This window comes from Bactrocera tryoni, chromosome 4 (genome assembly GCF_016617805.1).
Source record: "Bactrocera tryoni isolate S06 chromosome 4, CSIRO_BtryS06_freeze2, whole genome shotgun sequence".
Taxonomy (NCBI): Eukaryota; Metazoa; Arthropoda; class Insecta; order Diptera; family Tephritidae; genus Bactrocera; species Bactrocera tryoni.
In genome coordinates, this window is record NC_052502.1 from 37,526,607 (window position 1) to 37,540,861 (window position 14,255).

The 14,255-nt window shown below is 37.0% G+C and overlaps 1 protein-coding gene across 1 annotated transcript in view; it reads left to right on the top strand.

The window, feature by feature from the left end:
* LOC120773786 overlaps positions 1 to 14,255 on the top strand; it is a 52,948-nt gene that overhangs the window by 25,536 nt on the left and 13,157 nt on the right. The window contains exon 2 of the mRNA XM_040102877.1: positions 3,260 to 3,513. Coding sequence (XP_039958811.1) covers positions 3,262 to 3,384 — 123 coding nt within the window. The 5' untranslated portion in view covers positions 3,260 to 3,261 and the 3' untranslated portion in view covers positions 3,385 to 3,513. The remainder of the gene's footprint in view (positions 1 to 3,259; positions 3,514 to 14,255) is intronic.

Here is a 14,255-nt window from a genome sequence, read left to right on the forward strand (position 1 = left end):
TCACTTAACTTGGCTCAACAAAAATATCATTTAAAAGTCAGATGACAAAGTACACTAGTCGAGGAATTAAGGGTTTACAGGTCCGGCCGAGTCAAAATCTCCACTTTTATGGAAAAAAGTTTAAACTACAAGCATTCTGAAATATCCGAGTATATTTCTGATATTGAAAATCATCTGTTGGTCGAAAAAGACTTGAAGGTTCATCGTACATTATAAAGTTATCCATTTCGAGGTTCCCTATTTTTTTTTAAGAAAAAACACAGAAACTTTAAATTTAGTGGGGAATGCTTATTATCATTCGAAAGAACATTCTTTGGCATTTATTTTTTGAAGATTGTCTCTTTCAAATGTTGGTTTGTCCGATAATCAACTCGTCTCCGTATGGAAGGTGGGTCATAGATGAAGTCAACTTATGCACTGCCATTTTTTGGAACACTACTGTAAGCGGTCACAATCGCGTATGCAGATAAAATTGTGACCCGCTGTCAGTTTCACCGACGCGCTGTTTCGTTTTCGTGGGCGTTTGATGGTTGGCCATTCTCATTTGGGTTGGTCGGATGTAAAAAGAGATTATCTGCTGCGTTTGTTTGCTAAGTAAATACATAAATACGCCAGTTTTTTTTCGTAGAGTTTATTGCACATTTTATGTCTGTCGCTGCTGTTGCTCCTGCTGTTGATGTCCCGCTTTGTGTTGCTGTTGTTGTTGTGGTTACTTTAACTGCTGGCTACACCTATTATAATTTGCTAGCTTAACAATGTATACACAAAGTTGTGAGCAGTAGTGAGCGGTAGCAGCGCTTCACTAATGCCGTGGAAAATTGTGGAAAATTACCGTAAATAAAAACGTAAAATCCAGTAAGCCGAAGTTCGTGTGGAACCAGAGGTGGAATACTCTCGGAAGTTTTAGGAACATAAAGGGTAAAATATAGGGTGTTTTTTTTTTGTTTGAGGGAACGAATTTCGTGGAGTGATAGCTGTCAAATCAGCTGTCAAAGTAAATATTTTGAAAAATTATGCAAATGCAAAGCCTTACGTCGAAACAATATTAAAAATTTATGAGCATTTATTTTTAAGATTTAGTTTCTGAGCGACAATTTTGAAGAGCATTTCGACCGTTCTCGCGACAGATGGGTCCATGTAACCGGAACGGACCCAGATTTTCAATAAGTACACCGAGAGACTCACCTGGCTCTTTTTAATTGAGAAAAATGTCTGATATGCAATAGTTTCCATGCTGATGGCATTCTTGGTTCATATTTTTTGTAATCTGGGGATAGAGAAAAGAATTTGATATACTTTGATAATCGGCGATTAATTTGGAATTCACTTGATCCTGCAATTGATTTCCAGTAGGACCTCAGAAAATAGGTGTCCCATGGTGGGAATGATTTGTTTGCTAAAATTATTATCGGAGTGAATGCTAGGATTCGGCGACGAAGTCTCTCTCCCACACCGAAATTGCACTCCGCTTCTTGGATTGCGCTAATGTCAGCCTTTAGGCTTCCGAGAACATCAACCAAGTGAATGGCGTTTAGAGAACTTTCCTCACTGGCGTGAGCTTCTACACATGGCTTCGTTCTTCGTGTAGTTAATTGTGAGCAATAAATGTGCTTGAAGACGAGATATAGACCGATTTCAATTATTCGTGACACTGGTGAAGGGTTTCAAAAAGGTCGTTCTATGGGACGTAGGTGGTATCTGATTTTTTTTTTTTTAATTTTTAGATTTATCAGATTTACATTTGGTGAGTTTACTCATGTAGTTTGTGATTTGTGGGATTCCAAACATTGATTTGGATCTATAGGTCGGCCTACTACGTAAGCTTCTTGACCGAATAACAAATTCGAGGTCACTCCGGCAGCGCAGACCCTATTGAAGTGTGGATGATCTTCATGAAGACGATTTGGGTCTTTATTCTAGTATGTACAGATTTTGTTGAATATATAATTCGAGCGACAGAGCTACATTGTGCAGAGAGATGGATGATGACAACATCTAAGGAGTCAATGTTAGGAGTTTGCGAGAGAAACGTTCTGCGGAAGATTTATGGTCCTTTGCGCATTGGCAACGGCGAATACCGCAGTCCATGCAACGATGAGCTGTAAGAGATATGCGACGACATTGACGTAGGTCATGAAACGCTCCAGCTCTCGGAGTATTAGACCCAGTATCCGCCGGGGGAAGCAGAGGAAGTTGAAGACCTCCACTCCGTTGGAAAGACTAGGTGGAGAAGGGCCTGGTTTCGTTTGGAATCTTCAATTGATGCCAAGCAGCGAAAAGGAAGAACGACTGGCGCGCTGTTGTAAACTCTATAACCGAGTAATACACCAATAAATAAGAAGAAGAACCTTACGAGCGGAATGGATAGACAAGACAGGCCGTCACTACGAAATCAAGTCAACTCTTCACTTTTATCGATTTTAAGTCGATAGTTTTAGCCTTTATGCTGTACTGTATTAACTACTGTCAGCTTCACAAAACTGTTATGCCCTACGTAGCATGTTGCGTGGGTATAAAAAATAATAATAAAAAGCGTTGCACCTGTCGCTTACCTCTTTTCTTCATCGCGAACGTCATTAAATGTATTTGTATGTAACGCGCAAGCATACAAAGCTATACATAAATACATATGTACATAAGCTGGCATCAACTGTGTGTGTATGTCTTTGTATATACGGTATATACGGTATAATCGGTGTTTTCCCTTTTCCACATTTTATTTATGTTTTAATCCTATCTCCGCGTGCAGTACTTTTATTGCGAGCAAGCAGTCAAGCCCCACCGCCGCAACTCGTTTCCCGACCAGCCGTGCGCTTTAGCCTTTGAGCTTTGCAGGCGGCGATTTACCCACATACTACCACGTGCAAATAAACACACACATACACACACACATAGACACGTTTACACGCAGCTACCATTTACATTTAATTAAAAGTACTTTAGCACAATTTTTATCCTTCTCGCCAAAAGTTCTTCGTAGTTCTTTTCAGCCCACACCAAATTGCATAATATTTCTTACGTACTCGCGCTGATTATAAGCAGCGGTAAAAGCATGAGTACATATGTATATAACTATAGATATATGTATATGTTTTCCGTTATCAGTGTGTGTGCCTACCTGCGTTGCGTAACTCCGCTGCAGCGGCTTTAAACCCACGTCCGCCCATCCTCACCTCTCAATATTTTTGTTTGTGCATATGTATGTATGCATGTTTATGTAGCCATTATTTAACAGGTTTTTCCCTTCGTTTGTTTACAGTGATGATGGAAAATATTACCGAAAGTTGGACCTACTATATGTACGTGCTGCTGACACTGGTTCCAGTCTATTTGGCATTTCAATTAATTAAGTTTTTCGGCTGGGAATTGTTTGTCAACAACTGACACAAACTACATACAACAACAACAACAATAACAATAACAAATATAAGTGAAAAAATAAAGTGTATTCTAGCCGTGCCTAACTGCTGGTGGAAGCTGATAAAGCACAAATAAGCTCCAGTCTAACAAAAAGTGAGTAGCCAAATTTGTTTTTGTTTTCTCGCTTTGTTGTTTGAGGTGCAAAGTTTTGTTTAAAAACTAAATATGCTCTGCACATTAAACAGTTCGCTCACGTAATCAATTTATTTTACTCAAAATCACGTGCTATTTTGACATTTACCGTTAGTTTAAGCTTAAAAGAGTGGCAGGCACTCCGTGTAATACCTCGGCAAATTGGTACTTTACCGTTCAGGAAAATTTAATTGTATTCTAATAAGTAGAGAAAGTCATGAGATTGTTGAAAAATTGAGCGAAGTGAGCTAAGCTCAATTAAGGGGGTGTTTTGGTCTAGCCGCATGAATTTCAGGTAATTTTTAAAGTGTCGTAAAAAAAGGGTATTCATATTTTTACTATCCTGTTTTTTTATTAGTTATTTGTTAATTTTAGAAGAGTACAGAAAAAAATTAAAAACTAAAAAATTCAACCAAACCCATGATTTCAACCCTCCTAGTTATCTGAAACCCCAAAAAAAAAAGATTATTAATCTAGAATAATGTCGCAATGGCCGGAACTACGGTAAAGTGGGCAAAAAGTTTTTTCACAAATGGCGACTTCCTGAAAAAAAAGTCTTTTTGGATCACTTTTTCTGACTATTTCGAATTTTAATAATAAAAATAAAAATTTAGGGATGGGGCTAGTTCCAACCATAGACAAGCCTATAAAGAAGACTCTAAAAATATCAAGTAAATCGGTCCAGTAGAACCTCAGAAATCGTGGGTATCGTTCCGAAAAAGCCAGTTTTGAGAAAAACGCGTTTAAAGTTTCGCGTAAAGTCTGTTGTTCGATTAGTTCCGGCCGAATTAGTTTGGATGCCGGGTCAGAAAAATGCCTATATCTCCGAAAATAGTTTGAATTTTGAAAAATCCTTTTGTACACATATTCTTGAATAGTTAAACTTTGAAAATATAAAATAATAATAATGAAATAAAATACCTCCTCTAAAAAAAGTTTATCACAAAGGGAGTTTTTCGGACTTGCTAGTGGATCTAAGCCCTTTACCGGTTGCACGGTAGTCTTCCATCCAACAATAGGCCATGTAACTAGAACCGTCTGTTATTTTTTATCTGCTAAAGGTAAAAATAACCAAACATAAATCTCAGAGATATTAGACTGAAATTCTGTGTACCGTTATATGTTAAAATAAATATTAACTCGAATTTTGTTTCTCTAAAAGTTAAGGAACAACACCTTTTTAGTTAAAATATTTGTTATTAAATCGTGGCGTTCTTCCCTTTTTTATACAAACTTCCCCGGAATTTAATTTTTTAAATTTAAAATTAAAAATTAATTAAATGAAGCCTAAAATCTCAGCTTTCCAACACTATGTGGTATGACGCAATGTGATTGGTAGCACTGCAGATATACGACTGCAACGACATTAATTGACAAAATACGAAAATACTTTTTCGACTACCCAATATAACTAATCACGATGACGGCCTGAGTCAATTTAGCAATGCCCATCTGTCCATTAAGAAATCGATCTGAAATTTTTCACCAGGTTATTCTCCCCAAGAAGCTGCTCATTTGTCGGTATCTTCGATAGCATGTAGCTGCCATACAAACTGAAATCAATGTAAATGATGGAAATCAAGTGCGTGTAAAAATTCTCTTCCATTTGTGAAGGGTATTACAGCTTCGGTGTAACCGAAGTTATGTTATTTCTTGTTTTTTGCATCGTGATTTCCGCAATTTTATTTGGAATTTAAACCATAAATACGATATTCTCCGTTTGTCAGTCATCTATTCGAAAATTTTGTGTTCCCTTTGTTGTCCGATTTTGATGATGAATCAGTTATGAATGAATCAGACAACGTGTCAACCGAATTTTTTGCGGTGTACTACATTTCTGACGATTATGTATTAACGCAAATAAAAACTTCCGAGTAGTGCCTTAGCGATGTTTGCAGATCAGCTTTAAAATACCTGGATCTGGTTAAGTTCTTTTACATTCAAGGGTTCTAGGGTCTATTTGCCATCCGTTCCTCCGCGCAAGCTGACACTTAAGGGATTACAGCCTTTTTTCAACAATTTTTTTCTCATATAAAAAGTTAAATATTTTATTAGAACTATTTACTGTCACGAATATACCCTATTAACAAAGACATTGTGAAATTTTTGGAAAAAAATATTTTAAACTCGGCCTTTTACGGTGACACCTCGGAAAAAAGATGCGCCCGCGTTGGCATGATAACTCCTTAAAGGATCATCTAAAGTGAAAAAATACGTGTTCTACTTGGAAGAAAGAAAAAAAAAACTATAAATTGGATTTTTACAAAAAAACAAAATGAAAATTTATGTGAAAAGCCCAAGTGTTTAAGAATTGTATCTCAAAGATCTGTGCTAAACTTCATGAAGATCGGTTGAGTAGTTCTCGAGTTATCTTGCCAACCGAGTTCAAAGTTTCGAGAAAAACGCGTTTAAAGATGGCGCACTTAGCCTAGCTAGCCTCGAGCGTACAAGTTCTCAAGGCTGTATCTCCGAAACTGTTACTCGGATCATGTAGGACAATATTCTAGATGTTTTGGAGAATTTAATAAGATCAAATCCATGTAACCCCTTAAGTAAAATATCTTGATAAAACTAGGTACATGTGTTCCTTGGCAAAAATGCAAGGCGGAGTTCGCAGCCTAGCATAATCGGACCATGCCCACGCTCACAAAACGTCATTAGAAAGTGGCACCTGTGGGCTAAACAAAACCGTGGTGCCGCTACTTTTAGGTAAAATTGACTAAATTCAGTCCGTGGCATTCTACTTACATTCCTATGTCACTGCGCGAAATCGGACTACAATCAGACCTACTTCATCGAAACTTATATTAGGTTGTCAAAAAAGTCTTGCGGTGTTTTTTATTGAATTTTATTTATTTTTATTTTATTTTTTATTTTTTTTATTTTATTTTTTTATTTTATTTTTATTTTTTTTTTATTTTATTTTTTATTTTTATTTTATTTTTATTTTTTAACTTTTTTATTTTTTCTACTATGCCGGTCTCTTTCGACCAATTCAGCGATTTTATCGCAATTTTCGACGACAGGCCTTCCGGAGCATGGCGCATCTTCGACCACCTCTACAGCAGAACAAAAACGTTGAAACCATCGTTGTGTGGTGGAAATGGAAACTGTATCGGGTGCATAAACTGCACAAATTTTATTGGCGGCTTGAGATGCATTTTTGCCCTTATCGTAGTAGTACTGTAAAATATGCCGTATTTTCTCTTTATTTTACTCCATGTTTGCGACGCTATAACTCACGAACGACTTAAAAGAAACGACAATCAATCAAACACGTGTTAGCGCGTGAAATTAGCTTTCCCAAAAAGGTATAGCATGACCCGATGCGACGAATAAAACTAGAACTAAAAAAACTAGAACTAAATAAAAATATCGCAAAACTTTTTTGACAACCATTATAATGGGATAAAACTTTGCTCGAATAATGGCTTTAAAGTATGCCACTTTATGTCCAAAAATTTTCTAAATCCAATCAAAGCTGTTCAAGCCCCTAGGTACATTTTCCAATTTTGGGGTGACTTTGTACCGCATATAGCGGCCCATATGTGTGTGAGTTATCCAAATGAAAATGAGAAAGCGTATACTACTAATAACAGGTTGCTTTTGTGCTTGAAATGGATAAAAATTGGCGAAAATCTTGATCTATTCCCAATATAATTTTTTTTTTTGCAATATATTTTTATTTATTGAATCTGCTTTTTGTTTTAAAAGCCTAACAATAAGTTATAAATATAATGAACGTATGATATCCGGGTGACATTACTCTATATGATTAGTGATGGTGTGTGAGATACCTTAATGAATCTCGGGGAACATTTTATTAATATGTTGCTTGTTAATAGCATGTGTTACTGGCAAAATTGTTAAAATCAGGTCGTTACTACCCCTAACTCCCATATAAATACTAAATACGTATAATGACTCTCGTTTTTCTAATAAACCTTTTGTTAAATACGTCGGTCAGTGTATATGTAATATATAATTGGTTGACGTTTCGCACCTTAAAGTATTGTCTTGACGTTCTTTCTTGCCCGAGCTTAGCCATTCCTTACTTGTTCGTTGTTAGCATTCTATTTCTATTTGATATTTTCAAAATATCTTCACCAGTGTTTGTTTTATAAAAAAAATTTGATAATACAAAATTAACACATAATTTCAATAAAAAAATTCGGTTGCTATAAATGCTGTTTTTTTATTAATTATTTAATTTCATTTTTATTCGCATTTAATTTTTTGCTTTCACTAAACTTAGCCATAGTGCTACTACGGTTGTTATTGAAAGTTGTAATGATTTCCTAATTTCATAATGACATTTTTAACGCTTAATTAAAGCTTCACAGTTGAACAAATTTGCGAAACTGTGAGCGATAATTATGAACATTTTAATAACAACTGTAGCGATGCAAAGTAATTTTGAAGCACAGAAATTTCTATGTTGAGTTTCGTAGTTCATTTGACCGTTAGAGATACACATACATACATACTTAAAAGGTCGGTTTGATAAGTAAGACAGTGACTTGAACAGAGAAATGTATTTATCTAGTAGTATATTTCATTCACTAAGGCGGATATGTGTATTTGGAAGGGTCGTTTTTTTCTATAAAATTGCGTATGTGGGCAATGTTTTACGGATCATTCTGAACAAAGGTCTATGGGTCTAAATTCGTTCTCGAATTGGCGAAGTTTAAAAATCTATATAATAGCTTCTATGGAAGTGATATAGTGGTCCGATCTCACAAACTCGTTCAAGGCAATAGTTAACACCAATAATGCAAAGGGAGTACCTAAATATAGCCTGCCACAAAACTACTTTGCATAGATTTAAAGGAGCTGCTCCACCTATTTGTGCTATGGGTTCGATTTTATAAAACTCAAAGACCTTTAGAGCCAAAGAGTAATATAATAAATATCGACTGGATCGTACAAATATTGGGTTGTCAATAAAGTCTTGCGGTATTTTTATTGATTTTTTTTTTTTTTATTGAAATTGAAATGAATTTTTGATGACTCATGCCCAGCTCTTGACCGATGCTACGGCTGCTACTATGCCGGTCTCTTTCGACCAATTCAGCGATTTTATCGCAATTTTCGACGACAGGCCTTCCGGAGCGTGGCGCATCTTCGACCACCTCTACACCAGAACGACATCGTTGAAACCATCGTTGTGCGGTGGAAATGGAAACTGTATCGGGTCCATAAACTGCACAAATTTTATTGGCGGCTTGAGATGCATGTTTGCCCTTATCGTAGTAGTACTGTAAAATATGCCGTATTTTCTCTTTATTTTGCTCCATGTTTGCGAGGCTATAACTCACGAACGACTTAAAAGAAACGACAATCATTCAAACACGTGTTAGCGCGTGAAATGAGCTTTCCAAAAAGGTATAGCATGACGCGCTTTCAGCGCCAACTTTATTTATCCTTTGTGCTACGTAAAAACTCCTAAAATAGATTATTCAGATCAAAGAAGCAGTTTAAGCTTACGACAAAACCAGATTCAAAACCAAGTTCATCAAAGGTGTGTTCACTGAGTCTTTCCAATCTTAGACTGACAGAAGCCGAGCAATAGAGGAGAAAATGACAAGATGTTTCCACCTCGCCTTCATTCTTATTTAGCCGCACCGCAAGTGAACCTATTGGCCAGTGTCCTGTCAGGAACCTACTATTGCAGCGAGATTGATTTAGCTAAGAGATCGGAGGACCTCTTACGGTTCAGAAGGATCTTGTTATTAACCATCGCTTGCTGAGCTCTTTGGAGGTTCAAAGGTCCAATGTCAAAGCGCAAGAAGATATCTGTAAACCGATTTCCTTAACATCGGATGAAAAAAACAACCCTAGTAAGCTCATCGGCATTTTGAGTTTCCATCGATTCTGCTCCGGGCCGGGCGCTTCAACAAGTATGATATGGAAAAAGGTTGAAGCTAATGCTATTCAGGTCATGAACTGCTTAACTACTTTTGAGCGCACAGTCAGCTAGCTCAAAGCCAGTATAACCGCTCGGCTATCGGAGTGAATGCACACCTTTTTGAAGGAAGGACATATACTGCTACTTTATTAGCAGCCACTAACGTTTGGAGACAAAATGTTTTAACTTTTCGCCCCGTCGTATTGCACTTGTAAGCATCATTTCGAGTAACCGAAGGGTGTTAGCTAACCAAACCGACCTCGTATCGGCATTTGCCGCAGAATTATTTTACAAAAACTTCTACTTATACCGTTACTTTCCAAAAGTTAGACTTCCATGTATGCAGTGGTCTGTTGCCGACCAGAGCCACCAAGTCTTGCAGTCTTCCAGCGCCTGCATCAGAACGCATAAATTTTGTGGAAATCTATTTAAGCCAACAAATGAAACAAAAGTACTAATTTGAGTGGAAGAAATTATGAATACATGGCCTCAAAGTTTTTCCCCATTTTCTACTATTAAAATTGCGGTCAAAGTTTAATTGCTTGCATACTCACACACACACACACACACACATTCACACAGCACAGAGCAAAGGAAATTGTACAAAAAAGACACAGCAAAGAGAGCAGCAACCAGCCACCCGACTCCACATCGTTCTCGCACATTGCTGGCTCCAGGTCTCCCGTGTGGCTCTGCTCTTTGTGGCATTTGCATTTTTGCGCAAAATGCTGGTTTTGTACCCAGCGACCAAGTGAGTGCGACTGCGAGTTCGACTGGCCGGTAGTTAGACGACTGCCAGCACATCTGCTTGCTTTGGTGGATAAAAATGAAAGTGCAAAAAATATTATTATTATTATTACAAACACATTTTGTTGAGTTAAAAGTTTGCATAAGTCTCTCCGCAGTTTTCCTGTTTCTTTGTGTGTGTGTGTATGTGTCTACATGTATTTATATGTGTGTGATCGCTAGGTAACCATGTGCTTTGTCCTGTTGGTGTCGTTGGCACTTTCTATGCCTGCTGTTTCCTTTCAGTGTATAATAACAAAAACAACAAACAACAACAACATTTGTGCGTACGCCAAGCGTCGGAATTTCGTAATTAGAATAGTTAAGTGTTGAACAGGCGACAGTCGTAGATTTGCACATGACACCGTCTGTCCGCACACACATACACCCAAACTATGTAAATAAAAGACAAATGTGTGTAACTGTCTGCATGTATGGCTGTATGTGGCACATGGCAAAAGGTGTCATGCACATGACTCCAGAACGTCGGTCACACGACGCAGCACATGGCAAGGTGGCTTTGTGCTGCTGACCCGCTCTACGCCATACAGCACGTTCTCTGTTTGTGTGGCATGTACTTGTATGTGTGTCTGAGCCAACAACTCGACTAAAGGTCTTCATTTCTGGTCATAATATTCTTTTGTATATATATGTATTGTGGGCAGCCATGTTCGGTTACAAGCTGCGGCTTTTACATGCATATATGCATACATACATACACGCACATACATGAACACAAAGTAGGTACGCGAGTATAACTGCAAAGGCAAAGATAATAAATTTATGAGTATTTATTGTATGCTTTAAACATTCAGTCTGATAGTTGGAATTCAGCAACCTTCAGCTTTTGTGCACTTACACACACACACCAATACTAATTTAATGCATTTGTTGTTAAAATTTGCATATTGAACCAGCAGTCAGATTTTAGAAGATTATTTTGAATTTTAATAATTTTATCCTATTTGACATTTCTGAACGTCACTGAGTACATAACGTGGGAGATATACATATAAAATATATCGGATATACATACCTATACATATACAGTGGTGGTCTTATAATTTGAAACGATTTTGCTGCATATAATTTTCTTAGTTTATTTTAAAATTTAGATTGCCACATTAAAGCTATAAATTGGAATCAACAAAGTAACACATTTTATTTGAGTTTTACATAAAAACAGGAAAAAACGTTCGGTTGCATCGAAGGTTAATACCCTTCACAGGTGCATTTCTGTTAGTAACTGTGTTCAATTTGTATGGCAACTATATGTTATAGTGGACCGATCTGAACAATTTTTTCGGAGATTACATTGTTGCCTTAGAAAATAATCTGTATCAAATTTCGTGAATATATCTTCTCAAATGTGAAAGTTTTCCAGACAAGAACTTGATTCCGATCGTTCAGTTTGTATGGCAGCTATATGTTATAGTGGACCGATATCGGCAGTTCCGACAAATGAGCAGCTTCTTGAAGAGAAAATGACGTTTGCCAAATTTCAAAACGATATCTTAAAAACTGAGGGACTAGTTTGTATATATACAGACAGACGGATAGACAGACAGACGGACATGGCTAAATCGACTCAGCTCAACATACTGATCATTGATATGTATACTTTATGGGGTCTGCGACGGTTCCTTCTGGGTGTTAAAAACTTCGTGACAAACTTAATATAACCTGTTCAGGGTATAAAAACAACAACATTAATTCTATTTTTAAGAAAATTAGATAAACAACTTAAAAATATTTATTTAAAATTAAATAAATTGATTAAATTTTTTAGTATTTTGTTGGATACCCTTTATTTTTAACCACGTTGTCTAGCCTTCGCGATAAACTTCGGATTAATTGTTGGCTTGCTTGCACTGATATGCTGTTCCAACTTTGCTGAACCATTTGAAACAATTCGTCAGTATTTTGCGGTTTTATCTCCCTAAGATCTCGTTTCACAATTGCCCATAAGTTTTCAATTGGGTTGAGATCAGGACTTTGCGGAGGCCAATCCAAAACATCAATATTTTTCATCCGAAAGCCAGCTTTTCACTAACCTTGAAGTGTGTTTTGGGTCATTATCGTGCTGGAAAATGTAATGGACTGGCATATTCTCAAAGGAACATGGTTCCATTACATTCTCCAGAATGTTTTTATATTGAACACGCACAATTGGGCCAACACCACGAGAGGAAAAGGCTCCCCAAACCAACCATAAGAGATCCGCCACCGTGTTGTACTGTATTCACAGTGTAACCGGGGTTCAGCGCCATGTTGAGAGAACATCCTACATACGGTTTTCCGTCGGACTGGAATAAATTGAATTTAGATTTGTCACACCAGAGAACTCTATTCCAGTATTGGGAATTTTTCTTATTTTTTTTTTGATACAAGCGGTTTTTTTGCGCAATGCATCCACGAAGTCCCGACTTCTGTAAACGCCTTCCTATCGTCCGAGCTGAGATTTCTACAGTCATTTCTTGACCAACTTCAGCCTTTGTTTCACACGAAGTCATAAAAGGGTTGTTTTTGCTCGCCCTACAAATTATCCGGTCTTCTGGTGGACTGTTTTTTTCGAGGTCTGGTCTTCCTGGTAGGGGTTTCAAATTTCTTAATTTTTTTTATACAAATGAATAGCTCCAAATACCAATTTTTGGAGCAAGCAAACCTTTGTGCGATAGCTGACATTGACAATTTCTCCTTTTGAGAAGGTCTTACAATTAATTTTTTCATTTTGGGAGCACATGACTTTTTTTTGCCCGAGAATCAAAAGAAAGAACTGCGCATTTCTAATTACGTGGCCAGCCAAGAAACACAAACCGGGAAATAATTTTAACTCTTTCAATAACCAATCAGCAGATAATCACGTGTTATTATTTTATTCCCTTTGTGTCGTATACGATATCCAAGAGGACTTTCGGAAAAAGCTGTGTGGTGGTGAGAGGAATTTTTCTTCTCTCCTTAAAATTATCTTAAATTCAAAAACAAAAAAATTACTATTTTTATAGATGAATACAGGTAACGATCGAAGGACTGGTCAAAATTTTCGTTTTTGTGTAGAAATTTATACTTTAACTGGCTAGAAAAATCGAAAATATTATCAAATATCACATTCCTTCGATCATTATCTGAGAAATATATTTATGAGCGCGTGTATAAATTCAATCCGAACGGTCGGACCGTTTCCTTACCGACTCTGAAAACAGCGTTGCCAGAGAAACCTGTTAAAATTTTGCGAATCGATTGCACTAAGTTAAAAAATTCTTACAAATACGTTCATGTGCACTGCCAGGTGCCCATCACGGATGCGTCGAAACTAGGAGGGAAAGTTAGAAGGGAGTTTGGTTTTGGTTACTGGACCACTGTCGTGTTTTTCAGGAGGAAGTGGCTGTCATTAAGGTAGACGTACTGCAGTGAAATACAACCTCTTTGAAAGGGGTGAGCATTCACCGCAAATAGCCTCAAGCCTCGTTTGGTTATATTGGAAAAATCGCCAGTCTTACTTGCGGGTAATTAGGAGACAGAAACTGAGAGCCGTCTCAATGAATTTGTGATGACGCTACTTAGATTGAATCTAAGTTGTAAGAAAACAAAAAACATTGAGAGCATCTGAAAATCGAAAATCGAAGTTTTACACTATTTTAACTTCAACTTCAGTTAGAGACCATTTCATACTTGTATATATGTATATAGGGTAATCATCGTGAACGTTTACAACTTTCGCTATTTGACACGCCACTCGTATTTACGTCGCCAAAGACTGTTAACTCAGTAGCGTTCCCTTTAAATTAATTGGATCATCTTTTTTTGCTTCTGAAACAATAATAATATTCTATGAGATGTCTTTTGGGGTGTTTTAGTAGCCAATGCTGTGAAAAATCCACAGAATGGTACTGCCATTAAACTTATAAGATTTTTATTGTCCTTAGATAGAGCCAATACAAGGAATATCAATAGTATAACTCTGCTTTTGAGTAATTTACTTAAACGCAATTTCGTTAACTACAAGGAG